General features: G+C 42.6%; 1 protein-coding gene across 2 annotated transcripts in view; it reads right to left on the bottom strand.

Annotated features, from left to right (window-relative positions):
• Positions 1-21,246: 21,246 nt before the first annotated feature.
• Positions 21,247-27,725, bottom strand: part of ADGRF4 (adhesion G protein-coupled receptor F4) — a 12,892-nt gene continuing 6,413 nt past the window's right edge. Inside the window, exons 5-9 of one of the 2 annotated variants that reach the window (XM_057378569.1) lie at positions 27,200-27,454; positions 25,364-26,728; positions 24,462-24,503; positions 24,323-24,382; positions 21,247-22,069 (exon numbers count right to left, since the gene is read on the bottom strand). In XM_057378569.1, the coding sequence (XP_057234552.1) occupies positions 22,064-22,069; positions 24,323-24,382; positions 24,462-24,503; positions 25,364-26,728; positions 27,200-27,454 (1,728 nt within the window). In that variant the 3' untranslated portion in view covers positions 21,247-22,063. The remainder of the gene's footprint in view (positions 22,070-24,322; positions 24,383-24,461; positions 24,504-25,363; positions 26,729-27,199; positions 27,455-27,725) is intronic. The other variant, XM_057378570.1, reaches the window with a different exon arrangement.

The raw sequence follows: 27,725 nt of genomic DNA, 5'->3' as shown, positions 1-27,725 counted from the left end.
CAAAGACAGAAACAATCAGTTCTTATCCAAATTCATTCCAGATTTGTGCAGAACTCCAGAAAGACTAATGGAAACACCAGTCCAAAAAGGGCAATATTTATCAAAATTCCATTAGACTGACCAGTCCTGTTATATCATGAAATTATCCATGGTTATATCACACATGCCGGGAGATATGCCTTCAGAAAGGGTGGAGGAGAGAAAAAAAAAAGACACCGTGTAATATCAAAACTTTCAGAATTTTTTTTCTGAATTTCTCCTGTACTTTTCAGAAGGCTGCACCCTGACATCTTCATTCCTATGATGAAACATTTTATTCCACAGAAGAATAGAATAGCAATCAAAAGGATTCTGTGAGAAACTAAGTATGAGCAAAGATAATACAAAAATGGACCTAAATTAAGAATACMCTGAAAACAGGCAATGCAAGTGTACAGGTGTGTATCTGTGCATGCCATTCTGCACCTGTGCATGAAAACACCCACACTTTCAGCATCTTACAAGGACAGGAGAAACAGGACTTACCTTATTGATGAACTCTGCATAGAGCATCCCCCCTAGAGCTCCACAGCTGCTTTTATTCCAAAGTCTGGAGCACAGTGATCTGTGAAAGCATAAATCCACAGTGCTCTCGGTGCTTCAAGTTTCAGAGTTCAGGAAGAAGAAGGGAAAATCATTCTGTTCCTCAGTACAAGGCAATCCCCCTCCTTCTTCCACTTCCCATCTCGGACTCCCAGACTCGGGATTCTGCGCTGTTCCTGCCTCTCTCACTCTCCCCAGTGGAGCTGCTGTYGATCATCCATCTCATCCCATGAAATTCCCTCTCTGGAGCATCCTGCCCCTCTGGCTGTGCCAGACAGCTTCCCAAAGTGCAGAGACTCCTCAGAGGRACCCTGGGAGGGCACAGCTGGCAGGGGAAGGGGCCAGAGCCAGCCAAAATCTGTCACAGCACATGTCACAGGCTGCCGGGTCCCTCCTGCCAGCACAGCTGGAATCCTGCGCTTCACCCGTGCCACAGAAACGGGGATGCTTTTAAACTTGAAATTGCYTTTTCTCATCAAGTTGTTCTTACTTTTCTGGTAAGAGGGGAACAAGATCTGCAGTCCTAAAAGGTGCTTTGACAGAGGTAATAAAAGCATCTTTCAGCATCACATTTCACTTTTCTTCACCAGCACCACCAGGCACTTACAAGACTGGGCTGGATGGTAAAAAGACGTGTGTAAATCATCATCACTACCCCAAACTCAGAAAAATTTTACACTAATTGGAGATCTGACTTTCAATSCCCACTGCAGCAAAATAAAATCTGAAGCCTGCAAAAGACGTTTACAAAGATGAAATACAGGGGTTGAGCCTCRATTTGCTTCACCAAGGCAGATTTCTGAGTCTGTACAGCTGCATCTCACAGAGTCAATTCCCTTTCATCWGCTGTCTGGTCAAGAATCACTTTCCTAAGTAACACAGAAAACTAAATCCAGTCCTGGATACAGAAARAATATTGCAGGGAACATTTTCAGATGCTTTGTAACCCGACACTCACCCTATCACCTTTCTGCCAGARGCTAGGAATTAAAAGGCTGCAGAAGTCACTGAAAAATAAACAACTACTTCACTTGACATTTAACTATTAAAGATAAATAGAGATGGTGACACTTTTTTTTTATTTAATTTTAAAAAAATATCATCATGATTTCATGGGTGTCTTTCTATGCTTGCTGGAGGTGGAAGAATTGTGTTCTACCTGTAAAAGAAAAAAAATATTCTCTATTGAAATGGCAAAAGAAGGCAAAAAGCAGCAAATTATTTCCAGAAATAGGAAGCTGCCCCTGAGCTGGGGCAGTCTCATAGTAAGGCTGGATAACTGATGGTTACATTAAATAGAAAAGAAATCTGTTTTCCCCTGTCCTTGTGAAGGAACTGGGAGCAGCCCAGTTTTTGGGTACAGACTGGTCCCACTCAGTTCACCCTTCCTTGGCACACTCAGGTCCTTCTGCACAAAAGTTCTGCACCCAAAGGGACATTCTAACTGACCCAAAATCCAGGCTGCACCCTCAAAGACAGGTGGCAGGTGACTTTGAGGCCAGTTCACTGCAGGACTCACAGGAACACAAAGCTTTATGCTCAGTTTGAGGCTGCTCTGCAGAACACCCTCATCGCTAATGCCATGTTTTATTTAGGGGGTGAAGAGCCCTGGCAGAGAAAGGTGAAAAGTTCATGATTTTGCAAAGAGAAAATTCAGTCTGGGTAAGAATTCAGTCTGCCAAACTATTGGTGTGTGCCAAAACAGCTGCAGACACCAGGAAAGCTCCTGGATTTTGRAGCTCTGAGCCCTCCAAAACCACCCCTGTGCTGCCACCCTGAAAGCCTCGAGAAGAGACCAAGGCAACTGCCTGCTCTGTGGGTGTGAGTCCTGAGGACAGGGAACACCTGGTGTCCCTCCTCACCACCAGTTTTTCACAACAGCATGGAGCAGAGACATAAACAGCAGCATTTGGTGAGGGTTAAAGAGAGCAGCATMACTCAGAATGGCCAGGATTTGGRAAGGGCAAAGAATSRTWGAAGAGGAGGAAAARATGGGTGWAATTCAGAGCATCACCCAGAGYCCTTGGCACTAGGAAGAAGCAGGAACATGTTTCTTCTCCAAACAGCAGTTTCTTTAAAGAAGAYTTTTGATAGTTACTATAGACTCAAAAAAAACAGTCGATGTAAAATATAAATCAAAGTCCTTCCAGGGTATTTCAATTATCTCTAGGATGGARTTTGCAGAAATCATGGCTAACAAGTCATGAAAGGCAGCAGTGAAAGARAATTGAGTTTGTTCCTGGATTTATCACAGGTTGTGTTGGTGACATGGCGTTTCATTGTCAGTAACAGATCACTGATGTCAGGKCCCCACCTCAGCTCCCATCTGAGCTGCTCTTGACTCACTTTCCTTGCCCAAGCAGCAAAGTGGCCAGGGTGCTAAAATCTTAACAGCAAAATAAGAGAAGTGGTGACAGGGTAATTATTTTAATCACAGTCTTGTTCAGTAGTTTTAAACCTTGGAATTGCTCATATTTGGTAAGATCCAGTCCTATCACATATGGCAAAATCCCAGCAAAGAACCACATGTGAGTAAAAATCCTGGCACAGTAAGGGTTCATGGATAGCTGGGAAAGAAACTCACTAACAAAAATAGTACAAAAATAGCCCCAGGCAAAACACAAAACTGAGGAGTTCTACAAGGCTTTGATTGTGCCAGGCCAGGCTGATGATGCAGTTGAAGGTTGTGAGCTGTCTCATGAACTAGTTCAGGCTTCATGAAGAGATGAGACTTAAGGATTCAAGTTGTTGAAAAATTTTTTCATTAAGCTCAGAGGAAAAAAAGGCACAGTTTGGAAAATGTTCCATTGACTGAAGAAAACTAAGAAACTACTGGTCTCGCCAAGCTTGGATGAATCTAAGTTGCATGTACCCCAAGAAACAGAGAAATAAAAGCCAATATTGAACATGCTTGCAATGACAGAAAACTGAATACTTTATTGATTTTTTTAGGAAAAAAAAAAAAAGGTACAGGAATAAAAAAAGGTTCAGAGAAAAAATATCCTTTAGCCTACCACTTCATTCATTCAATTTTTCTTTCTATTTTTAAAGCAGCTTTTTTTTTTAAAGTATTGATTCAAAGCAACAGCMAATAAAGAATAAATCAGAGTGGCARTATTTCTATTACTGACACACCACAGMACTGCGAGGTGTCTTTTCAACACCCAACATGAAGCACAGTGAAGCTCCACACTCACTGCACAGCACCACAGGGTAATCCTGGCACAGAGAACATCAGTACAGAGCAAATGTGGTCATGTGCCAAGGGCAGGGTGCTTGAAATGTTCAGTGTGTTTACTCACATGATCATTAAAAAAATAATAATTGTGGTTTGATGCTTAATGTCACACTGATCAACTGAGATAAAAATTTATTTTGTCTCTCTCTGCTCTGCTTATGTGATTTTGTCTTGGCTACGTGAAATGGGATGAAAGAAAGGGATTTCAGTGCAAGAACTTCATCTATCAGGATRTGTCCAATGAAACAGTTCCTATTTTTGTCTCATTAAGAAATAGATGCCAGGACTCATTAGAGGGCCAGGCTGTGCAAACCTCCAACTCAGACATTACAGCACATGACACAGCAAATTAACACAAGGCCAGTGCAAAGCTGGAGGAACAGGAGAGCTCGGTGAGGTGGGTGCCATCCCCTCCTGGGGGCTCATCTTCTGTCTGCCAGAACGTGTTAGCTGGGTCATGGACTGGGACAGAACACGTTAACTGGGTCATAGACTGGGACAGAACATGTTAACTGGGTCCTGGACTGGGACAGAACATGTTAACTGAGCTATGGACAGTGCCACACATGTTAACTGGGTTATGGATTGTGCTAGAACATGTTAACTGGGTCATGGACTGGGACAGMACACGTTAACTGGGTTATGGATTGTGCTASAACACATTAATTGGGTCATGGACCGTGCTGGATCCACACACACCATTTTGAATGATATTTTAAATATTGCTGCTGTGAGGGATTTCCAAGTGGAGCAATTGTGCAGGTGCCCAGCACTTGCCTGTTGGAATGACACTGGAGGAGCTCTGCTCCACAGGGACCCACCCTCAGGAAGGGAGATACCCGGCTCAGCAAATGTGTGGAGTAATGAGAAATAAAATAAAATCTGAAAAMATCTTTCCCCCACYTCTCCCTTCTTCCTGGGCTCARCTTCACCCTGGACTGTCCRGYSCTCGTCCCCTCAGGGGTGCAGGGGACATGGAAGGGGGCTGTGGTCARTTCATCCCATGGAGTCTCTGCCACTCCTTYCTYCTCTKGGGGAAGAYTCCTCACACTCTTCCCTTGCCTCTCCTGGGTCCCTCTCCCAGGAAACAGCTCCAGATCTCAGGTTGAGCTGCTCCAGGGTGAGTCCTTCCCACRGGMTGRAGTTCTGCATGARCTGCTCCAGTGTGGGYCCCTCCCATRGRTTTCAGTCCCTTGGGAAGGGGYTGCTCCAGTGGGTTCCCTTTGGGGTCACAATTCCTGCCAGAAATGCTGCTCCAGCCCTCTCTCCATGGGRCCACAGCTTCTGCCAGGAGCCTTCTCCAGCCTGGGCTRCCTSCAGGGTCYCARCCTGCTYTGGGCATYGCCCTGCTCTGGGTGGKYTCCTCCAGGGSCTGCAGAGGGATCTKTGCTCCCCCATGGACCCCATGGSCTGCAGGGCTCAGCTGCCTCTCCAGGGGAATCTCAAAAAGCTCCAAAACCTGGAGCAGCTCTGCATCCTCCTGTTTCAGGGACCTCATCTGCAGGGCAGTTCCTTTCACATGTTCTCACCCCAGCAGTGAGCCTTTTACCCCTCCTTAAATGAGTAATCACAGAGGCCATTTCACCCCACTAGGAACGCACAGCTGAGAACAGCCAAGTGAATTGCCCTCTAAAAACACCAGCTTTTTTAGAACTGGAGAACTAAATCTAAAATTAATCCTGACTCTAATTTTTCCTCACACATCCCTCCAAAACACCTTGCACCAACCTCCACTGCAAATGCAGACCTGCACAGAGCASTGCATTTCCCTTACTAAGGAATATAAAATCTGTGTGATCAATCAAGCCACTAATTCTGTCCTCTGGGTGTGCAGAACTTGCCAAAGACAACTTCAAACTAGGCCACCTGCTGACAGTTCTCTCAGGCCATCTGGGCACATCTCACTTCAAAAAAGCCTCTCTGCAGCAGTGAGGACATCTCGGGATCCTCTGCTTTCAGCCAATGTCCCCAACCTCCCAAGAGAAGGGACAGGGATGGCACAGAGCGAGGAAACAGCCAACAAAGTGCAGGTGAGAGGATWTCTGGACTTTATCCTGTGACTTATGAAGATAATTAATGTGCAGGCTAAAATCCATCTCACCTGATGGGAGTTGGTGAAATGTGAAASATCAGAATTTAAATATCTGTCAGCTTTTTATCTTTAAGCATGAGAAAAACAAAAACAGAAAGCACTTTTATCATTGAATCATTCAAAAGAAGAGGTGGGTTAAAGAGAAAATATAGTTCAATTAAAAACATGAAATTAGAATTTTTGGCATTAGATGCTTCCTAAAAACTCACTTTTAATTTCTTCATACTTGAAAATACATATTAATTCTGAAAAYTGAATGACAGTTAAGCATTCAACTTGTTTGTTGACTTGCTTCTTGATTTCTTAGGGGAATAAGGATTACACAAAYACACTATTCAAGTTTTTCCCAAAAACTTTTGACCTTGTTGATTTCCTGAAAAACAGAAACTAGTGGAGATCTTGAATTATATCACTTTTAATGCTTTGAAAAAACAGCAAAAACATACATAAAGGAAATGCAGAACCATAGGAAAAAAAAAGGGAAACCACCAAATTTACAGTTTGGAGCAGCAATTTCCTTCCCTGTCCATCTTTATTAGGAGAGAAGTGCTTGAGTTTGTACCTGGCATTGTTTCAGCAGCAAATTTCCCTGCTATTTGTGCCAGTTTTGGTAAACTAATCCAATTTATTCCAGTTTTTTGTGCAAGTGGTTTTGATAAGAGTCTGTCCAAGCTGTTTCTCCTAAGTGGAAGTAAAAAGTCTCTGCTTGTGCAGTCACCAGTGCCCCAATATCCTCTAGAGATAATAATATTTTTATCTTTGTGGTTCTCATTTCAGCTCCTGTTTGTTTACTTTCTGGACACGATGGCAGCCTGGTGGTTGGGTTATGTTTGCCTACGTGTCTGACTACACCCTTTGGAGTCAACAGCAGAGAGCATTGAGACTGTCTTGGTATCACATGCTAAAAAAAAACCAAACCATTTGCAGAACCTGACAGAAGGTGTGAAGAGAATCTTGATTTTTTTCTGGTTTTGGGGTTTTTTTTATGTTTAGTGAATGTGATCTGAAAAATTTCTTTACCAAAAAGGTTCTCAGGCTGGAAGTGATGGAAACTCCATCCCAGGAGGGATTTATAGAAACGCAGATGTGGCTCTGAGGGACAGGGCTTAGTGCTGGGCTTGGCAGTGTTGGATTAATGGTTGGACTCGATGATATTCAGGGTGTTTCCCAATCTAAATGATTATTCTGTGATTTCATGAGAAGCTGAAGTTATTGATGGATCCACATATCCTCAAAGCAACGTTGCTGTAYCATCACTTAATGCTCCAGGCTTCCCTCAGTTCCATTCTCTTCAAGAAAGAATGGAAAGAAACAGAGGGATTTTTTTTTTTTCTTTTATCCACTGCTGTTGATTTATCCCCTATCATACACGTTCCTTTAAAAGCAAAGCTTTGTGCTGTGTACCTGGTTCCCAGGATCTCACATGAGTYTCCCCTGGAGTCACTGGTTTAGTCACCACAATGAAAAGGTTTGATTGTGCCTGAGCAGTGATCAAGGAACTGCAGCAGTCAGATCAAGCACTGGTTAACACAAAGATGACTCAGCTGAGGCCACCAGCTGAGATGTCCAATGGCAACTACATGTGTAAATTGTATTTGCAGGTTTTTCTTTTCTCTGGGTACTCTTTGAGCACAGCAAAYGAGAGGAAATGCAAGCTCTGTCCTATACAGTAGAATCTCTGTAGGAGAAGAGAAAGAGTGGTTGCAAAAGAGAGGCAAAGGGAAATAAATGAAGTAGTAGAAGGTGGGGGAAAAAACGAAACCTTTTCAAAGTGGTAAGAGCAGGAGAAAAAAGTCTAAAAGTAAAATGGGTTGGAAGATGAAAGAGGCTCAAAGGAAAAATAGAAGAGTTTCTGAAAATACATCCTCATTMATTTAAACTGCATCTGCTATTGTGCAACAATCCCAAAAACCCCCTTAGAGTTTCAGGGTGGGGACATCTCCGCTTTTCAGCTCCATGATAATTCCACACCTCAGCCTTGTCTGTCACTTCCCTTTTCTCCTCTCTCCCCACTCCCTTCCCAGGCACTCCTGCTTCCCTGTGCATGTTACACATCTCAGTCCTTGGACCAGTGTCCTCACCTTCCCAGTCCCACAAGTGCAGGGCTGGAGTTCATTTCTTGTGCTCTCTTTACTTGGAAAGACAACCAAGGATTCACGAGGCATTTTGGAGGTTGTTGTGCCTGCTCTGGGTTATGTTCATGGTCCCAGCTGGGTAAGAGCAAGGGTGGGAGCAGGAAAGTCTCTGCATGCAGCACAGTGGGAACCAGACTCTACCACCAAATTAACAGTTTTTCCAGCAAAAAATCCCCAGCCCTAAACAGAGTTACCTTCAGTGCATCAGGAGATGGCAGCAAAAAAAAAAAATGCATGGAGAAGTGCTTGGAAATGTGAAATGTGAGCTTGTTGAGCTTTCATCATTGATTTATTTCTAGTGGTTTAATTAAAAAGTAAAAGTGTAGTTAATAAAAGATATATATAATCATAGCAGATTATTGCTTTAACATATTAATTTCTTATGGAAAATAGTACAAAGGAAAAGTTCCATTTTCTCCACTTGAATGTGTTTTTAATACAARCATACTACACCCAGGGTGAGGGTGTGGGGAGATTTTATACATGTTTATATTTTATACATGTTTATATAAATCCCAGACCTGAGGGATTCATTCTCCCCAYGTTTTTAAAAGATTTCTGTGATAAAACTGAGGAGACCATCCAGCTTTTTGACATCAGTGGGACGAGGGTTGTGTTGAGACCATGATGGGAAGAGCTTTCATGTCAAGATAAGCTGAGCTCAGGAAAGAACATGAGAGCAGCTCCTCACACTGTTTCCTGAGTACCTCCCTTGTCTTTGGGACATTATCTACCTCACCCCATTCCCACTTATTTCAGACTTGAGGGTGACTCAGACTTCATTGTCCAGGAAATCCTTCCCTGGCACTGAATCTGTCACCTACACTTAAAATGAGCATTTGGCCACACTTTTGGCCAAGAYAAACCAGCACCCAACCCAGAAATCCCAACTGTGGAACTCTTCCCAAAAACCAGCTTGGATGTAGCCACATCATTTTGGAGGGCAGAGTTTCTTCATGGAATGGAAATCCTGGCTGGCACCAGGGCCAAAGAGCTGCTGTGATCCTGATAACGCTCCCAGTGCCAATTCACCCATCATGTGCTGTTTTAATCTTCTCCTGATGGGCATCAGGAACAGACCTGGAGTATTCCTGGTACCTTAAATCAGCCAAAAGAAGTATATTCAGTAAATTTCCCTGTGGACTAAGGATGATTTTTGTCTCTGTAACAGTTACATGTGAATATAAGGAACTACAAATGTAGAAGTACCCCAGTTTCTGAGAAAACGTTGATACATTAATTTTCCAGTCTATGGGGTTTATGAGTACTTTGTCCTTTTAAACATTAAAGTAGGTAAGAGATTAGACTCTTTTTTAAAGTTTTTTTTTTTTTTTCTAAAATAGCAATTAAAATAATGTCCTCCAATAATCCTGAGTGGTATTTTTGTGTCACCCCACAGCAATTTTACGCAGAGTGTTAAAGATAGTAAAGGCAATTCCTGCAAATAATATCTTTTTTGAGTAGTCATTGTGCTGGSTTGATGGCTGGCTTTGATAATCTTAAAAGTCTTTTTCCAATTTGAATGGTTCTATCAATGCATTTTGAAGAAAAGAGCTATTTCTTCACTTCTTGCTAAGAGAAGGAGTACCAAGAGACTTCGCAGTTTAAATAAAAACAGTGTGTTCTGAATAGGGAAAAATTGGGTTTTAAGGGCTTTTTGATCATTAATATGAGAGGRAAAAAAAAGTACCTCTGCTTCTATACAAAGTGTGTCCTGATAACAAAAAAAAAAATGTAGCCTAATTCTTGAAACAGGCATTGTATTATTTGTACTTTTTTTCCACAAGCAAAAGAATCACTTCTTAATGACTAATTCTTGTYCACACTATACCAAGTGTTGCAAAGCTAATGTTGTTATCATCCTCAAATTGTGAGYAATCATTAAATCCAAAAGGCTTTTTTTACAAATCAAACTGTGGCTCAAGTTGGGAGTTTAATTATTTCAACATGCAAYAAAGCAGAGAATCTGTTTTCTGGCTATATAATGTATCTAAGATATTAAGTATATGTTTAATATAAGTAAATTCAACAGGCTTTTAAATAATTTTGCTATGATAGTACATTTTTAGCAAGATGATTGACATTCTGAGACTAAAGTAGATTAACTGGGAGATGATAAAATGAGCAGAGTAAAATTACAAGGTGAATAAAATCAAATGAGGCATTGAAATTACTTTAAATACTTAAATATTTAAGATAAAACCAGATTATTTTCATTGAGAGAGAGACCAAAGGAGCACTGGGTGACCACAGCATGGTGAGGATGGAACTCATGGCCATGGYAAGCAGGTGAGCCTGGCTCAGACTTGGAAAGGTCAATGGGAACARACCCAATTTTTTTTCTAAACCCATCTTTCATGATGTTCTTATTGCAGTATAAACCACACCATCAGAGGATGAAAAACGCTGTGGAAGTAAGAGCCATCTGTACTCAGTGGATTAATTTTAGAGTCTTCACATTATAAGAGCCTAATGTCCCACGTGGCAACTGAGTGAAGTTCCAGTCAAAAATGTGCAACCTGAAGTGTTATCCTCTAAAAACATTTTCTTCCTAAAGGAATAAAAGATCTGAAAACATGCAAGCCCATGATGGTGGATAAGCCTTCACCCCAGCCATTCCAAGYGTTCAGAAAGGATCTATTTGTTTATTTTAAATCCCTTGCTGTTTGCAGTCTCTCCCTCTAAAAGGTGACACACCAGTGTTAGGATCTTTGCTGGGACACTGGGAGCTCCCACTCAGAGACTGGACCTTAAAACATGAACTGGAACTTGAAAATAAGTGTCTAAAAAGCAGAAAATTATTTGAYAAATAACTTCATTAGAACTGCAAACACACCATTTGAAAATAATGTTCCCTGGAAGGCACAGAAGGATAAAAGATAATTTCTGGAATTATAGGTGGAATTTCCACAACTTTGAGAGCACTCTCTTGAGGACTGGTAAATGATTAACACCTTCACATTGAAGCACTCTCTTGAGGACTGGAAAATGATTAACACCTTCACTTTTTTTTTTTTAAAAAACCTCAGGAACATGAGGTGGCACACACTAACCAGCCACTGCTGAACATGCTTAGATTATTCAAGGGCATCCACATGAATTATATATAAATTTGTGTCCAAATGCTATGGCCTTGCATATTTCCAGGGTCACTGAGCTTTTCTATAGGAAAAAGTGTTTTGTCATTAATTTCTGCAGTGAGAAACAGAGAAGCCATGATTAAATTCCTTCATTATTTCAACCTGACCAAAACCAGGAAGCACAGATCAAACTGAAACAGCACATTGGAGAATTCTTTTAGTAATAAGAACAGAAAAGTTTTATTTATCTTTATCTTTTATCCAGCTTTTGTTTGTTGGGGTTTTTTTTTTTAACAAAAGTGAAGTTAGAGCAACTTTGGAAATTACCTCTACAAAAAAGTGCAGCTGTGAGTAAAGTATTCCGTGCTTTTTCTTCACTCCCAAGAACTTTTAGGGAATTCAAACCATTATATAGGTGGCAGGCATTCATACAACAGTGAATATTTATAGGTGCTTCACTAAACTATTCTAATCTTGGCTTTGATGAGGTCCCTGATCCTTCAATGCCATTAAAAGAAAACAGATTTACTTTTGTGCTGTCACAAGCAAACACAGATCACCCACTAAACCATTTCTACTGGGATAATGTATTTAATCTCTGCCTGGCAGCTCCACAGCAGCTCTGAGAGCTGCAGCCCCCAGTGCATCACTGCAAACACATCCACCTGCCTTCATGAGAGATGCCTTATAATTTTATCTTAATTCATTACTGCATTATGGTCCTCTAAAGTCACAGTAAGAGGAGGGTCTGTTCAAGCTTGGAAAGATTTTCTGGCTAAAATCTTCAGTCTGCCAGCTACATGAGGTTGAGATTGTAAATTTTTTTTTTCCTGAAAATTTTATGACATAATGCCTGTTTCTTACTTGAGATTGTAAGCCTGAAACAACTACAAATAAGCAGAAAAATATATGGAAGTTTTCTTTTTGCTCCCACACAATTTGATTACAGGGTCCCAGATATTTCACAGCAATGTTTTACACCCCAAATTAATTTTGAAATTCTTTAACTACTAATTTTCTGTAYCTATTTTCTCATTCAGTCAGTCTTGAGAGTTTTGGAGTCCTGAAATATAACAAAAATATTTCTAAGATTACTGTTCACAAGTCATCATCAACAACATTAAAAGAGATACTTGTCTATACCTTTGTGATTGGCTTTTAACAGCTTTGCAAGGCATAATTTAGGGTTTTTTTAATTAATAATTTGCTCACAAAATTAATGCATGCCTAATTCATGCTAAAGTTCAAGATGATCAGCACATATGGGTGATTTTTGCTGAGAAAAGTTCACGGCCATAAATTGCCTCGAGAATGTTAATTTAATCAGGTCACACTGACATTTTCCCCTAAAGAGAAATCAGACAATAATAGGAGAAGTCATATCACCTCACATTTCTAATGAAAAAAATACCAAAAGCATAAAATGTTCGGCTGCTGTAGCCATTGTACGCAAGTAAAGGTGAAATTGTGCATTAACTTGCCAAGACAGAAACACATTTCCATTGTTCTGCCTAGAGAATTCTTTCAACCTTTTCTGGGCTGTGATTACATCCTAAATGCAACAGGCAGCTCCAATGGCAGAGGATTTTAAAAAGCCTCAAAAAGCAGAGAAATCCAGGAAAAAAAATTAAGAAAAGGGGATTTTCTAGGAGTACATTTAGTTCCAGAGACAAATCAGGAGATTTGTATTTTGGTACTAAGAAAAAGAGATGAATGTGTCAAGYATGGAGGAAGGGGGAGGGTTGTGAATTAATTGCCAAGTGTGTCTTGGGCATTTTTTTAGATTAGACACACTTTGGATTAATTTTARTTAAACCTCCAGTCAGACTGGTACCAAACTGGTACCAATTACTCCTTGTGGAAAGAGCCTGGAACAAATTCAGGGACTGGGGAAGAAAAGGGAAGAAGAGAGGACGAACTGGCCTTTTAAAACATCTGCTCATGCTTGCCCATAACACAGGAAGCAGAATTAGAGGTGATATTTGTTGTTCCTGTTGCATTTACAGTCTGTGGTTCAGATCCACACAGGTCAAGTTCTGCAGCAAATTAAATTAAAGTTTTCCCAGGGAGAATGATTTACTGTTACCAAAATGTATCTATCTAAATGTTCATTAATTTGAAAGAATCCCAATTTTTTTCCACAAAATACGAGTGCCAAGAAATTGAGAATGGAATTCCAGTTTTATCTGCTGATTGTTCTGCCATTTTTAGAAATTTTAATCATCAGTCAGGATACAGAAAGGAAGCTCATGACTTATACTGGACAACATCCACACCAAAAATTACACCAATAATTATAATTTCTTGTGCAGATGAACCAAGAATTCCTTTCTCTCCCTTCCCCCTGCCCATATCTGACCTCACCCATGGKACCATGGCAGATCCTGACAGTGCCCATGGCTGTCCATGGGAAATAATGAAGTGATGCTCTGGAGCATTTCCTGGTTCACCCCTCCATGAGGAGCAGACAGACATGGATTTCTTTCCAGAGAAATTGCATTTTGCTCAAAGAATGCTGCACAGTCTGTCACAGAGCTGTGGGAGGGACAGAAGCTGAGGAAAGCACTCAGCTGCAAATGCCTCCATTTGCAAATTATTCAATTTCCTCAACATTTCCCTGTGGGAAAAGGCAATAACCTGTTTGGGAGCCCCAGGGAGAGGATTGCAAGGTGCATGTTGAAGGTTGGGTGAATTTTTTTTGCCTGAGTGATTTAAGGTCTTCACCTCATCACCTTTGCTCTGAAGAGTTTGGTCAAYATTTACAGAAACTACAAAGCCACATGCAGATATCCAAAATTTCTGGAAGTTCCCAGTGAGGCATGGCTGAATTTACAACATTTTTCATACCAACAGCACCATGGAATCAACCCAGTAAGGCCTGGTGCTGGCTGGCATTACTCCTGAAATATTTGGGTTGTGAAGGAGATTGTCAGCAGTGAGTGTGGGTTATCCCTCTGCACACAGCAAGACAGGAAGTGATTATAAATTAGTGAAAATGGCTGTAATTAAAATCCCATGCACACTTTCTGCTCCATGACCCCTGTTAGGAGTTGGGCTCAGTGAGATGGAGAATTGTTATAAACACTCTCCCTGCATTTTCTTTACAGTCTCCTGTGAGAACCTCACTAAGATCTGGGACAATGTAGATCTCTAATCCAYCTTCAGAACTGTTAACATCTGAAAAAAATGGTTTAAGATGATGCCACAGTCTCAGGTTTAAAAAAAGCTGATATTTGGGTTAGGATTTTGTCAATAAAGAACAAGTTTGTGTGTTTGTGGGTACTATTCCTTTGACTGTGTAATTTTGYGGTTTAAATGTGGTTTGTGCCCGTTGGATTTGCTTTGTGCAGCTGGCTCTGGTGGATAAATGAGGTTCTTCACAGGATAGAGAGCTCAGAGCTCACACTGCAAACTCCCCTGGGCTGTGCTCACACTGATGAGAGGGTGAAAATCTATGACATTAAAACGACAGATTCCATTATATTTGCACCTTCAGAGTCTGTCTTGTCAGGAGAAAGAAAGTGTGAATGTGCTGAGCAAGATGACTTTGACTTTTAAAAAATGCTTTTATCCAGGTCACGCAAGGAGCCCCRAGTTTTACCTGAGCACGGGGACGCTCCCCTGTCCTGGGCTCCTTTTGGTTTCACACGACAGCACTGAGGTGTTTTCCATGTGACAGACTCAGGCCAGCTATTTCCAAAGGTGTTCAGCTCATACTGAGCAGAAAAAAAAAAATAATGTTTCAGAGGTGATTTTTAGCTCTGCACTGAGTACAAGTGAGTGAACAGGCTGAGAACCGAGAAGAACCCAAAACCCCTCTGAAAATCCACCACAAAGATCCTKCAGTGACAGAAAGCAGCACACAAAAGGGTAAGAACAGCCAGGGCTGGGGCCACACTACAGCCAGGAAATACTGATTTTCATCTCAAATTCAACTCTGTCAAAAGAGAAACAAAAACTGGTTTTATTGACTTCTCATCATGACATTGCTTCCAATTCCTYTGGAGGGGCAAAGAATCCTTGTACTCCTCCCAGAAAATTCCTTTTTTTGCWGATAATAAAAGAGCAAATCTCTAAAACAGCTCTTTTTTAATTCAAAAGTGATGACTTCTTTGTAAGGAAAATGATTTTATTTTATTCTATTCCACATTGTTTTCCTGTTTCCATATTCTTCCATATCATTTCTTTTCTTAAAATCCTTCAACCTGCCTTTAGGGAAAATTTTTTGCYTTTACCTCAGCCTGTCTCTGAGAAGCTACTACCTGTAAAAAAAGAAATTAACAAAAAAAAGAAATTAATTTGTTTTTTCTCATCTTCTTTGGATGAGTGCAGGCAACAAACAACTGCATTGCTCTGGGGCCCCAGCCATACAAGCTCTCACAGATACCACATCTTTGCTGCTGGCCTCAAATTGGTAAATTTTAATCCTATCAAAGGCATTTTGCTTAATTGGTTCAGTGGTTTATTTTAAATGGCTCCACATATCCAAAGCCTTATAAAGATGTAAACARAAGTGAATTATTCCAGGCACAGCCTCTATTGATATTGCATGAAGGGATGTATTTTTTACTGCATGAAGAAAGGCTGTGCAGTATTTTGATACCTGGGCATACCTACCTTTAAGACTGGTGATAAAGCCAAAGAATAAACCTACCACCTTCTACCTTTACAGCATCTTACTGAAAAAAAAAATTTAATACATTCAGAACCATGTTGCTAGAGAAAACAAAATCATAAACTTCATCCAAAAGCTGCTACATACACGTGCAACCTGAGACCGACCCTCCCCTGGATATTTCAAGGGCAAAAACTTCCTCAAAACTCATAGAATTGGTGTCTTTCAGTCACCTTTCACAAGAAACAACACAACCAGAATGACAAAATTATTAACAATAATTCTGCAAGAAGGGAAAGGTTGTGTGGAGTCTTCTTCAGGAACTGCTGTGGTAGGAAAAGGAATGAAAGAGAGGAAATTTAGATTGGGTATTAGGAAGAAATTCTTTACTGTGAGTGTGGTAAGGCCCTGGCTCAGGGTGTCGAGAGGAGCTGTGGCTGCTCCATCCCTGGAATGTCCAGGGCCAGGCTGGATGGGGCTTGGAGCAGCCTGGGATAGTGGGAGGTGTCCCTGCCCATGGCAGGGGGTTGAAATTAAATGATCTTTAAGGTCCCATCCAATCCAAACCCTTCTGTGATTCTCATTTATGATTTTAACCTGCAAAACTGGAAGCATTCCCTTAGCAAAAAGGAACCACACACTCATTAGGAGCATCACATTTTGCAAGTTTATTTCTCATAAACACTCCATGGTGCAGCATCCTTCACAGAGGCTGCTTTCTGCTGCTCTAAACAACTGCAGCACTCCAGATTCCCTGGGAGAGCTCCTTTTTCCTTGCAGGTKTTCACACAGGTTCATTACAGGAAGAAAACCCAAATTCCTATTACTCTAACAGGGTCTATAACCYGACGGGTGCTTTTGTGTGCTAAATTAATTGTTCTGTCTGCTCCCAAAAATGGAAATCAATACAAATTCAATACTASAACTCCTCTTCTGAAAGGGGAAAGACAGGTCAATCTATCAAAAGAAACTTGAAAGGTGATTTGATCACATCAGAGAAGAGAAGGCTCTGGCTAATCTCAGCAGCTACTTCAGGCTTAAAATATAAAAGCTTTAAAAAAGTATCAGTGAGTCTTTTCCCAAAACCAGCCATTTTCAAGACACTTTGGGCTTGGCAGTTCGTTTTAAAGGGAATTTGAGTGCTAATCAGCACACTTCAAAGTCAGCCTTCAAGTCTTGTCTTCAATAGATCTTTTGACAGAGCCTGACACACATTATACTCCAGGAGCTTTGCAGGTTTTTGATAAAACAGCCCAAATCTTCTGTTCTGCTGCCCTATCCCTGCTCTGCCCCTCAGAGCACACGCAGGAGATAACCAGGGGATTTCTGCAGCGCCCAGACGGATCCCCAGGGCTCTCTGCAGCCAGCAGGGATTAAGATAACATTTTGTAATAATGCAGAAGAAATCCAGGCTGTCCCAGTGCTCCCAAACCAACCACCTCAGCAATGTGGGAGATTTTCAGCTGCAGCACCACAGAAACGAGGATTGCATGAGTAAGTGCCATTTCCCAGGAAAAAAATGGATCATTTACTGTGGAAATATCACACAGGCACAGAGCAGGGGGATGGGTCTGATGTGATTGAAACAGGTGAGGGGTACCCCAAGCAAAGCCCTGCTCTTCCAACAAAAAAAATTGGGATGAACCATTGTTGTGGCTTATGGGATCTTCTTTTGTTTCCTTTCTTGGGAATTTTTCTTTCCCATTTTGTTGCTGGGATACACTGATTGCCAGGTCATCCTTTKSATGGCAGGGYGATTAGTAAAGACAATAGGACCTACACCCCACCCAAACKAYCTTGCTAAGTACTGGGAGGGGGTGTGTGTGGGTGTGATGGTGGCGGGTAACTATATATATTGCTATATCTATATATATTGCCCTGCTTGGCTCAGAGGGGAGTTGGCCTGCTACCTGTGGAGCAGAGCTCGACTGCTCTTTGGTTCCTGTTTTGCTGCCACTGTGAGCTTCTGCCTCGATCTGAGCCAGCCGGGACCTGCGCCACAGTGCTCCTGCAGTCACCGGGGAATCAGGTGAGCATCTCTGTGTGAGGCTGTCACTGGGCTTGTGGCTGGGCTGGTTGCTGCTATTGTTGTTATTACTTATTTTCACTTTGTTATACATATTAATAAAACTGTTATTCCCTTTCCCCCATACTCTTGCCTGGAAGCCCGTGGTTTTTTCCAAAGCTATAATAAGTCAGAGGGAAGGGGGGGTCATATCCACCACTCCAAGGAGGGGGTCCCTGCCTTTATTGGCAAAACACCTGTCTTTCAAACCAAGACAACCATTGACATCAGTGGGGCATTTCTAAAAGGAAAACACTCTCAGAGCGAGGATGTGGGCAAAGACAAAGACAGTGCTGATGAGCAGCAGGGTGTATTCTAAAGGTTCTACACAAGTACACCAAAAGGAATGTCCCACCTTTCTTTTCCATTGTCATCAGAGTCAACCTGGAAATGGCCTCCTCTAACCACAGAAATTCACATTTGGCTGCTGCTGTCAAAGCTGCAGTGGGAAGAACAGCCTGGGATCAAGTGTTGAGGCCACAAGGGACCATTTCACAGGCTGGGATTTGCTGTCACACCGCTGCACAGAGCCCGGTAATTGATGTTTACTGAAAGCCCATTTAGCAACACCAGGGTAAGGAAAACTCACTGCTTCTCTAAACACTTCTCTGTTCACTTATCCTTCTTAAACAGGGGGATTTAAAGCCAAACTCAAGCTAAATATAGCTCCATCTTCCAAGAGCCCCATARTTGCAACAGCCTGCCTGTTTCCTGCCCAGAGGAGCTGCAGCATGAATAGGAATTACTTTATAAAACTCAACTTGCACTGCCCAAGGGCTGGAATGGTCTTGCTAATCAATCCATTGTTCAACACTTAATCCTCAAACAGCCCGAAGAGATGATTTATTACTGGTCCCAACCTGAAACAAAAGCACCCAAAGGGTACACATACATCTTACACGTGGCTTGAAGGGCTATAATTAAAGATTGATGCTTAAGTAAGCAAGAAAGCACCAGGCTTTTCAAGTTTAGCACTGCAAATAAAAGTGCCATTCCACTGAYTGGCTGCAGTTAAGGAAATAAATAGACTTTGGATGACTTTTTGCAGTTGTGAAAAAGAACAGCGAGCACATGGCTGCACTAATTAGTGACAGATGAACTATTTTTGTCAGATCAGAAGGGACATGCACCTTCTCCCAAAGCCTGGAGCAGCCCCAGGGTRGCACTGGAGCCAGGCTGGGTTTCAGATACACCAGGGAACTGCGGGGCCCGAAGGAACACGGTGTCCAAGCACATCTGACCTGGCACACAGAGCCCATGTAAACAAGTTCACAAGATTTACACCATTAGAAAGCTTTCTCTGTTGTGCCCAGATGGAAGTTGTTGAAGAAAAACACCTCCAGCCACAGTGCTCGGAGCAAAACTATGGAAATATTACATTAAAATCTAATAGGGAAGTTAAAATTCTAAACTCCAGTGGATTTTATGGAGTCACAGAATGGGTCAGGTTGGAAGGGACCACAGTGGGGTCATCTGGTCCAACATTTCTGCTCAAGCATCATTCCAGATCACAGGATTGTGTCCAGATGGTTCTGGAATATCTCCAGTGAGGGAGACTCCACACCCTCTCTGGTCTCTATTCAGTGCTTGGTCACTGCACAGGGAAATTCTTCCTCAAGTTCAGCTGGAACTTCCATGCATCAGCATCAATTTGATATTGATTGTGTCCCCCTTGAGAGAATAAAAGCAAAAACAATCTAATTTATAATACAGAATATGTTAGAAATGGAAAATTACATAATCAGTACTGCCCTGCTTTCAGGATACAAACGGGACATCTGATCTGGGGGCCAGGGAGTGGGAATTCTGGTGAGTTTAGAATTCTGAGCTGATGGAATTCAGATTTCTGTGCTAAAAGTACATTCCCATGGTGATATTGGCTGACACAAAATCAGTGAAAGAAGCCAGAGAAGGAGGCAGCGCTCCCAAGGGGCCCTTTCCTGGGAGCACATCCACCAGGGATTTTAGTGCTGCGTGTCCCAAACTGTGCTGTCCCCTGAAATGACAATTCATTTTGGGAGGACATGGCCCTGCAGACCCTGTTTGTGYAGCCACAGAAGCAATGCTGTAATTCTATAGAAAGAAATGGGATGTCCAATTAATTGTGACACCTTGACAAGGAGAGCACTCGGAGTTTTCAGGTGTGACCTTCTTCAGGCARGGTGGAACAGCTCCAAAAGGAGCTCCTGCACATCAAGGGCTCCAACTGCCCCACACAACACTGACTTTATTGAGCTGTTGCTACACGGATAATTTGGGAAACTGGCAGAATTTCAGCTCTGGGTGATTCCCTCACTACAATTAGAGTTGGGCTGTCAGCCCATGGCATTCAGAGAAACACCAACTTACAGCCCATGAGGGACAGCTACAGTTTTCACCCCTCAAATACATTTATTCATGAAATGCTCCTGCTCAGTTTAAGGTTGGGGTATTAAAAGCAGTCAGTGCTGCACCTCATGCTGGACATGAACTGGTTCTCTGTAAAATTCCCCCATCTGTTATTTTTTAAATCCCTAAATGCTCATAAAACACAGGGTAAAACACCAATATGTGCCAAGTGCTGAAAACAAGCTCCATACTTTAAACATCCTTTGGTAAACAGTGGATGAAACAGATTCCTTCCATGGTGCYTTTCCTGGGGCAAAGCTCCTGCTGGATTTCCTGGGATTCTGGAGGGAATGTCTATAATAAAGGAAGCCTCATCTGAGAGCATCTATAAATTCCACCATTGTAGCAGTGGTTTAACATGAACACAGGTGAGAGGAGGGCAGGTRCTGGGTTCTGGCAAGTTTTCTTAAATTTTCAGATGCTATAAAAAGATCCAAACATTTCATTAATAAAATGATACCAGTAAGCTGACTTTGGGGTAGTGGTCTTTTAAAATTTGTTTCAGCAGCACACAGACCTAATTTTACTTCTGAATAAAGTTCTCCAACATGCAAATGAGCTGAATGAAAGGAGCCTTGGAAAAAGAACAGTCTGCAAGGAAAGAAGAGAGGAAGCAACAGAGTCCTGAGGACAAGAACTGCCCCATGGCCCAGGAACAGCTCTGCCCTCCACACCCTCCTCAGCTTCTCCCACATCTGGCAGTGAGTTTTTCCATGCCAGGGCATTTTCCTCTCTCTTCAGTAAAGGTTTGCTGATGACATTGAACTGTATTATGTTGCTTTATCTTCATTATTTCAATCTATGTGAAGCCACATGGGTTTAAGTGATTTCTGACTTGAGTAATACGAGGAAATACTACAGAGCATTTATCTGCATTTTTAATAGAGAAGGATAAGGACCCCTTACTAGAAACAATGACAAAATTTCAACTTTATTTTCCTTTGAAACCATCAATTTATCCTGACAAGAGTTAACATTTCCATCAAAGCCTTCATTAGAAAGGGTTTCTCARACCAAGGGCAGATTTTCTAATTAAACCAGATACCCCATCTCACGTGGAAAACCAAATTCCTTTATTAGGACATTGAACAGGAGATGTTCCTCCATTTGATTCAGCTCTGATGAGAACTCCAAGTTTGTCTTCCCACACCTAAAGAGGGAAACTGATTATTTACAGAGTCYTCTTTCTTGTTTATCTCTGTCATTGTCTTTCAGAACAGGAAAAAGAAGGAAAATTCTGTCCTGACACACCAGAAAAGGGCTTTGTACAATTCCTCTCACACACAGGTACTGAGATGGAGACAACAAATAYTGGGAGGGAGAGAACAGCTGCAATGCAGAAACAGAGTTGTCCATCAGTCTGGGAGAGCAGATGGAAATKAAGAATACAGAGGCAATAAACAGAATCAGTCTTGCTCAAAAGACAGCCAAAAACCAGCCAGATAATGCTCAACATTTRTACCTCATATTAAAAATTAAATAATTCTAGAACATCTCCACACACTGTACAGCTCCTTATTGCACTGACAATAAAAAAAGGAAAAGAGGAAAGAAACTGAAGTACTGAAATGGCGAACGAGGACAAACTCTCCTCACAGCAGTTTTCACACAGGTGAGAAGAAAGCTTTATGTTCCAGCGTGTTTCCTCCAAGGGCTGCAGCAGCACTGATGGTTTCCTGCTCCTGACACAAGTTCAGGGCYTTTTCTCTTCTGGTTTTCATGATGCTTCCCGTGGTTGTGCTCCCAGACAGTGCTGTCCATGCTCTGAGCAGGTCAGGCACTTCAGCTCACCYCAAAGCAGCATTTCAGGGCAAGAAGTGCTCCCTTTCTTCTCGCTGGTCAGATCCACTGAAGATGAGAGTCCACTGCTAGGACTAGGAGGAAAAAAAAATCAGATCAGATTACAAATATCATCTGTGGGGGTGGAGGATCCATTTCAAATAGGAGGCACCTCAGCATTGTCTGAGAAATACCACAAGATGGTCACCTCACAATGTGGCCCACAGGAAAGGCTCCTGCAGGTCTGAGGAGACTCAGAGACCTGAGACAAGAGGCTGCATAATCCTTGCAGGTGTTTTACAGTCACCATGAAACCCCCAGAAATACCCAGTCCCATTTTGGGCCMCTCATTTCMACAAAGACATTGAGGGGCTGGAGCGTGTCCAGAGAAGGGAACGGAGCAGGGGAAGGGTCTGGAGCACAAGGAGCAGCTGAGGGAGCTGGGAGGGCTCAGTCTGGAGAAAAGGAAGCTCGGGGGGGACCTTCTGGCTCTGCACAACTCCTTGACAGGAGGGTGGAGCTGGGTGGGGGTCTGGCTCTGCTCCCAGGGAACAAGGGACAGGATGTGAGGAAATGGTCACAAGTTGTGACAGAGGGATTTAGATTGGATTTTGGGAACAAATCCTTCACCAAAAGGGCTGTGAAGCACGGGAACAGGCTGCCCAGGGCACTGTTGGAGTAATCATCCCTGGAAGTGTTTAAAAGATATGCAGATGTGGCATTTGGGGACAGGGTTTAGAGGTGGCTTGGCAGGGCTGGGTGAATGGCTGGACTCAGCCTCAGAGGTCTTTTCCAGCCTAAATAATCCCACAATTCTGAAGCTCTCTAAAACAAGATTCTTTTTGCTTTTTTTTGAAACAATCATCTCAGATGTGACAAACTTTTCCAGCTCTAATGAGTCAAACTCCATGTTTAGACCCAAGTTTACAAAAGTGGGTGACTCACATCTTTCCCCTCTGTTATGCCACAGTAAACACCTACACGTGGTTTCTTCCACCCAGGAGAGTGACAACATCGACCCAAATTCTTAGGCACGCACAGCCATGGTTTCCACATCAAGCTCTGCCCAGTGAGATCACTCAATCCTTTTATCAAATGTTGCTGAGTCATGGGATTAGTGACATTTCCATCTGTTGTTTTCAGACTATTACACTGGCAGAGACTTGAGAGAATTTTAACTTTCAAACTTTCAATCCTGACCTAATGCCTGACAAGATATGAAACATCTTTACTGGACCTCCTTGGATCTGTAACACAACTGTAATCTCAATTTATTAAATTTGGAGGAACCAGCAGTTGCACAGCCTCTCCTGCCCCAAAAGACCCAAATGCTGGTTTCAAAAGGGAGGAATAGTTGGCTCAACCCCTCTATTATCCTCTCATAAACCAAGTACAAGTAYATTTGAACACACTGTCACTGGAAGATTCTCTGCATCTTTCAGTAAAAAATTCATAACTGAGTTACAGACTGGAAAAAAAAAAAAGCAAGGAAATTATTTTTCCCATGTCAAACTGGACTGACACAGTTTCTTTTTTCAGGCAGCAAAAACACTGCAGGTAATTCTTCAGACAGCTATAGAGGACTCCCTTTTATAAATATATRAAACCAATAAAGCTTTGGTACCAAAAGAAATCTAAGAACAACAGACAAAAGTTTTTCCACCAACTCCGGATGCCAACATATCAATTCTGCCAGTTTTTGTAGGGAGCTGCTAACACAGAGTTTGTTTCCTTAAGGTTTAAACATTGCTTTTAATGAAATGTCCTGATATTTAAAAAACCCTCAAGCTCTCATGRATGCACCTCAGTTAGCACCAAACACACAGGCTGGGCTCTGAGTGATTTCCATCCCTCTGCTGAAAGCAGAACAACCCTCTGACATCCTAAAGCAGCCCTGCTGTATACAGATCCATGCTTTTGTGAAGGCAGCAACCAGGTCATCATTATTGGGATTTTCAATTCCTAATTCTACTCCTTTCTTATTCAGTGACCTTAAAGTAAATCTAATTCACATATGGGGGGGAAAAAGTCATTGACACTGTCTGTCTAAAGGGCTTTGACATCTGCAGGTGAACAGATCAGATTAAAACACAGCTTTTAACTTTGTAACCACAGCAGCAGGTTATGTAGGAATCACAAAAATCCATCAATTGCCACTTCTGATATTTAGAAGCTAAATATCCTGAGCAGACTTTTGAGCTACCTGTGTGTCCTTCAGCAAGAATTTGCCTTTGACAAGAAAGGGTAAACTGTGTAAGATGTAGTGGATGGTTCCATTCTTTCCACATACAAATAAGGTTTGTAAACTGGTAAATTAAGCCATTAAAAGGAAAATAAATAARCTTTACCTTTTCTAGACCCCAATTCCGCCTTGATGAAAGGCAGTTCATCTTTAAGGCTTCTCTCGTCTGCAGATTTAAATAAAAAATATTAAAGGGAGCAGTTTCTCAGGGTGTGGAAAATGTTCATATAATCCAGAATAAGTACCTTTCTGTCCAGAAGGGTYCCAAACAACAGGATGAAGAATCCCTAAGAAATTGCAAAACCAGTTAACAAAACCAGCATAACCACACAATATTTCTTAAGTGTTTCTAGATGTCCCTTTGTTAAGGAGAGATCTCATCACCTGTGATTCAGGTAACAGCAATGCACAAAATGGGTTTGTCCACCCAGGTCATGGGGCTCTCTGGGAACATCAGGGATGGATATAACCTGGGTTAATTCTCACTGGAACTGGACTGGTGGGTTATAAACCAGGACTTTCTCAGCCCATTCAGTGCAGCCTGAGCCAAGAAGAGTTGAGGCAGACTGGGTGTGCTGCAGAGCATCAGTAACACTGGGTGTTTGTGCTGATGAGTTAATCAAAACCACAGAATCAGTCACAGAATGGAATGGTTTGGGTTGGAATTGACCTTAAAGATCACCCAGYTCCAACSCCCTGCCATGGGCAGGGACACCTTCCACTAKWCCAGGCTGCTCCAAGCCCCATCCAACCTGGCCTTSRACATTTCCAGGGATGGGGCAGCCACAGCTYCTTTGGGCAACCTGTGCCAGWGTCATTGTCAAYGGAAGTGAGAATTTKCTGWGTATTTATTGATAAGGATCAGACATCTTTGCAGTTATGGACATTAATTGGTGGATTTTACATTTAACAGAAATCAATCATGGGATTAATTCTTGATTCAACTTCACACCAAACCAGTTTGTTCCATTTCCCATCTGCACCTACAGCACCAACCCAGGACACCTCGTGCATGTACCACAGGAAGGGAAAGCTGAGATCACGATTTCATGCCCAGCACCTGCTGCCAGCCCCTCTTTGCTCTGGTCCCTTCATCCCAGGCTCAAGGAATGAGCACACACACCATTCCCAGTGTCCCAGAGTTTACCTGGAAGGCGTTGAGCAGCGCAAACACAACRTGGAAGGCCAGAGAGCGGCTGTCGATGATGGTGGCCAACCCAAACCCCCAGGTGAGGCCCAGCAGGGGTGTCAGGAGGGCAATGTTTTTGCTGACTCGGATCATGCTGCTCAAATCTTGTGATTTGCAGCCTTCTCCAACRGAGGATCTCCCAGTCTTCACCACAACCACGACCACCACCACCAGATTCACAACAATGATGCTCAGGGCAGGGACAACAAAGGCCAAAAGGGCTTTTGTCTCATACCAATTGAGCCAGCAGGCTCCACTCCTTAAATAGCCATTTTTTGGTTCAGTAATAGCAACAGTGAGGACAGATATGACCAAGGGACATCCATATCCAATAGAGAATGCTGCAGCTAGGAACACAGTTCTTGTTATCTTAAAAAAAATTAATAATAATCCATAGAGAATCAAGAGGCCCAGGGTAAACATCCAAAAAAACAAGGCAAGATAGAAAAGGTGAAGGAAAAAAGTGGCTGCCACACASAGYTGGTAGTTTAGGGCTGAATTGTGCACAATAGCTGCCAAGATGAACAGGACATCAGCGACGAGGAGCGAGGCAGCGATGTTGACCAAGCAGAAGTGGCGCATGTAGGTTATTTCCGTTTTTGTGACGTGATGCCAGACCACAGCCTCGATGAGGAGGCAGAGGACCAGGCTGAAAATGGACAGCCCCAGGCCCACCTGKGTGATGTAATCCAGCAGGGAGCTCCGTGGCACGGCCGGGGCCATCAGGATGGAGAAGGAGCTGTAGGTGCGGCGCCGGTGGGCGCAGACGCAAACCACGGCGCTGACGTTGTGGGACCGCAGCTCGCACGCCCCRGGATCCCAGCGCCGCTCGGCCGAGTGCCACCCCACGCACTGAGCCCCCACCTGCTCCAGCTTGATCAGCTTCTCAAAGGTGAGCAAAATGTTCTGGAGCTCCTCTGGCAGAGACACCGACAGCACCATCCCGTTCACGAAAGCGGGGTCYGGCTGGTTGGTCTCTAGGACGGCTCCGAGCGTTGGGAACGCGACGCTGATGGCTCTGGAAGCCCTGGGTAACCTCAGAAGCTCTTCTTCTGGAATCACCACGTGCCCAGTGATATTGTCYGTGCTATTGAACTCCATGGAAAAGTCAAAGCTCTTTCCTGAAGTGTTTCTGTGTATGCTGTAGCCTTTGGTGGCGATGAAGGGCTCCTGGATACTTTCKGAGCCGTTTCTGAGAAGGAGTTTCCCAGCAAATGAATTCACTGAGTCCAGTAATATTGAACCAGCATTTCTGTCCTTTACAAAAGCCCAGTTGGAAATGACGGAGCTGTTCAGAATATGGTTTGCCATCCTGCTGTAGCTCTGAAACAAACAAGCAAAATAGAATTTATTTTATGTTAGAAGAAACAATTTATTCCGCTCTCCCTACATTTCTTCCCCCACTCTCTGATTTCTGAATTAATCAGGAAAAGATCTCAGTTTTTGTTGTACAACACAAGGCAGCAGACCTACAGGTCAGCATCTCCAAGGCTGCCTTTCCCTGTCATATTCWAAAAATTAATTCTTCCTTGTACTGTTATCCCATTCCTATAAAAGTAGGTCCTGAAACTTTTGCTTTTAAAGAAATTTAATTCCACAGTGTTATTTTCATCACACATGAATAAGTCAAACTGTTTCTCTGACAGTAAAATATCCCACTGTGAAAACTTTCCAGGTACCCTCCATGTGACTTGCAGCCACCACTTCATTGGACAGTGGCCAGAAGGACAAAAGACTGTATGGGTGCCGTGGAAAGCTCAGAAAAACCTCCCAAAGCCAAAAAAAAGCAAATACCTCCATTTTTCTTCTGGTGACATTCTCTGATAGCAGCAGGGAAATCTTCTTTAGCAATTCTACTATGTCAGCAATGTTTCCTGGGATGGCTGGTGCAGACAGGATATCTTGGATAATGCAGGAAAAATCAGCTTGGCAGCTCTGATTCCTGGCACCCAAATGTTTTGCTCCATCACTAGGCTTCCCATGGCCTGGGTTTCCTTCTATAAAAGGAAGATGCTCTCCAGAGCACGAGAGTTCACCGTGGGATATCCTCTGGAGGCACAAAGTAGATTTGCAACAATTAATGAAAAGAATGAAAAAGAAGCCACAGCCAAAGTCAGACAAGAATTCCAAGGGTGTGCAGAGAATGTGCCAGATGGACTGAAATTCAGAACTAAAGCTCACCTGAGAAAAATGTCATGGTTRTACAACACACATGAAGGAAGGGGCAAGAACTAAATGCACTGTCTTATTCTTGAAGTGATTTGAATAAGAATCCTGCAGTTGAACAGTATTTGTCATAAATCATCTGACATTATCATCA

The sequence above is a fragment of the Malurus melanocephalus genome, unplaced genomic scaffold (genome assembly GCF_030028575.1).
Source record: "Malurus melanocephalus ecotype Western Australia unplaced genomic scaffold, MMel_1.1 scaffold_363, whole genome shotgun sequence".
NCBI lineage: Eukaryota > Metazoa > Chordata > Aves > Passeriformes > Maluridae > Malurus > Malurus melanocephalus.
The sequence above is the reverse complement of the archived record's forward strand: the minus strand, read 5'-3'. Positions and strand labels throughout refer to the sequence as shown.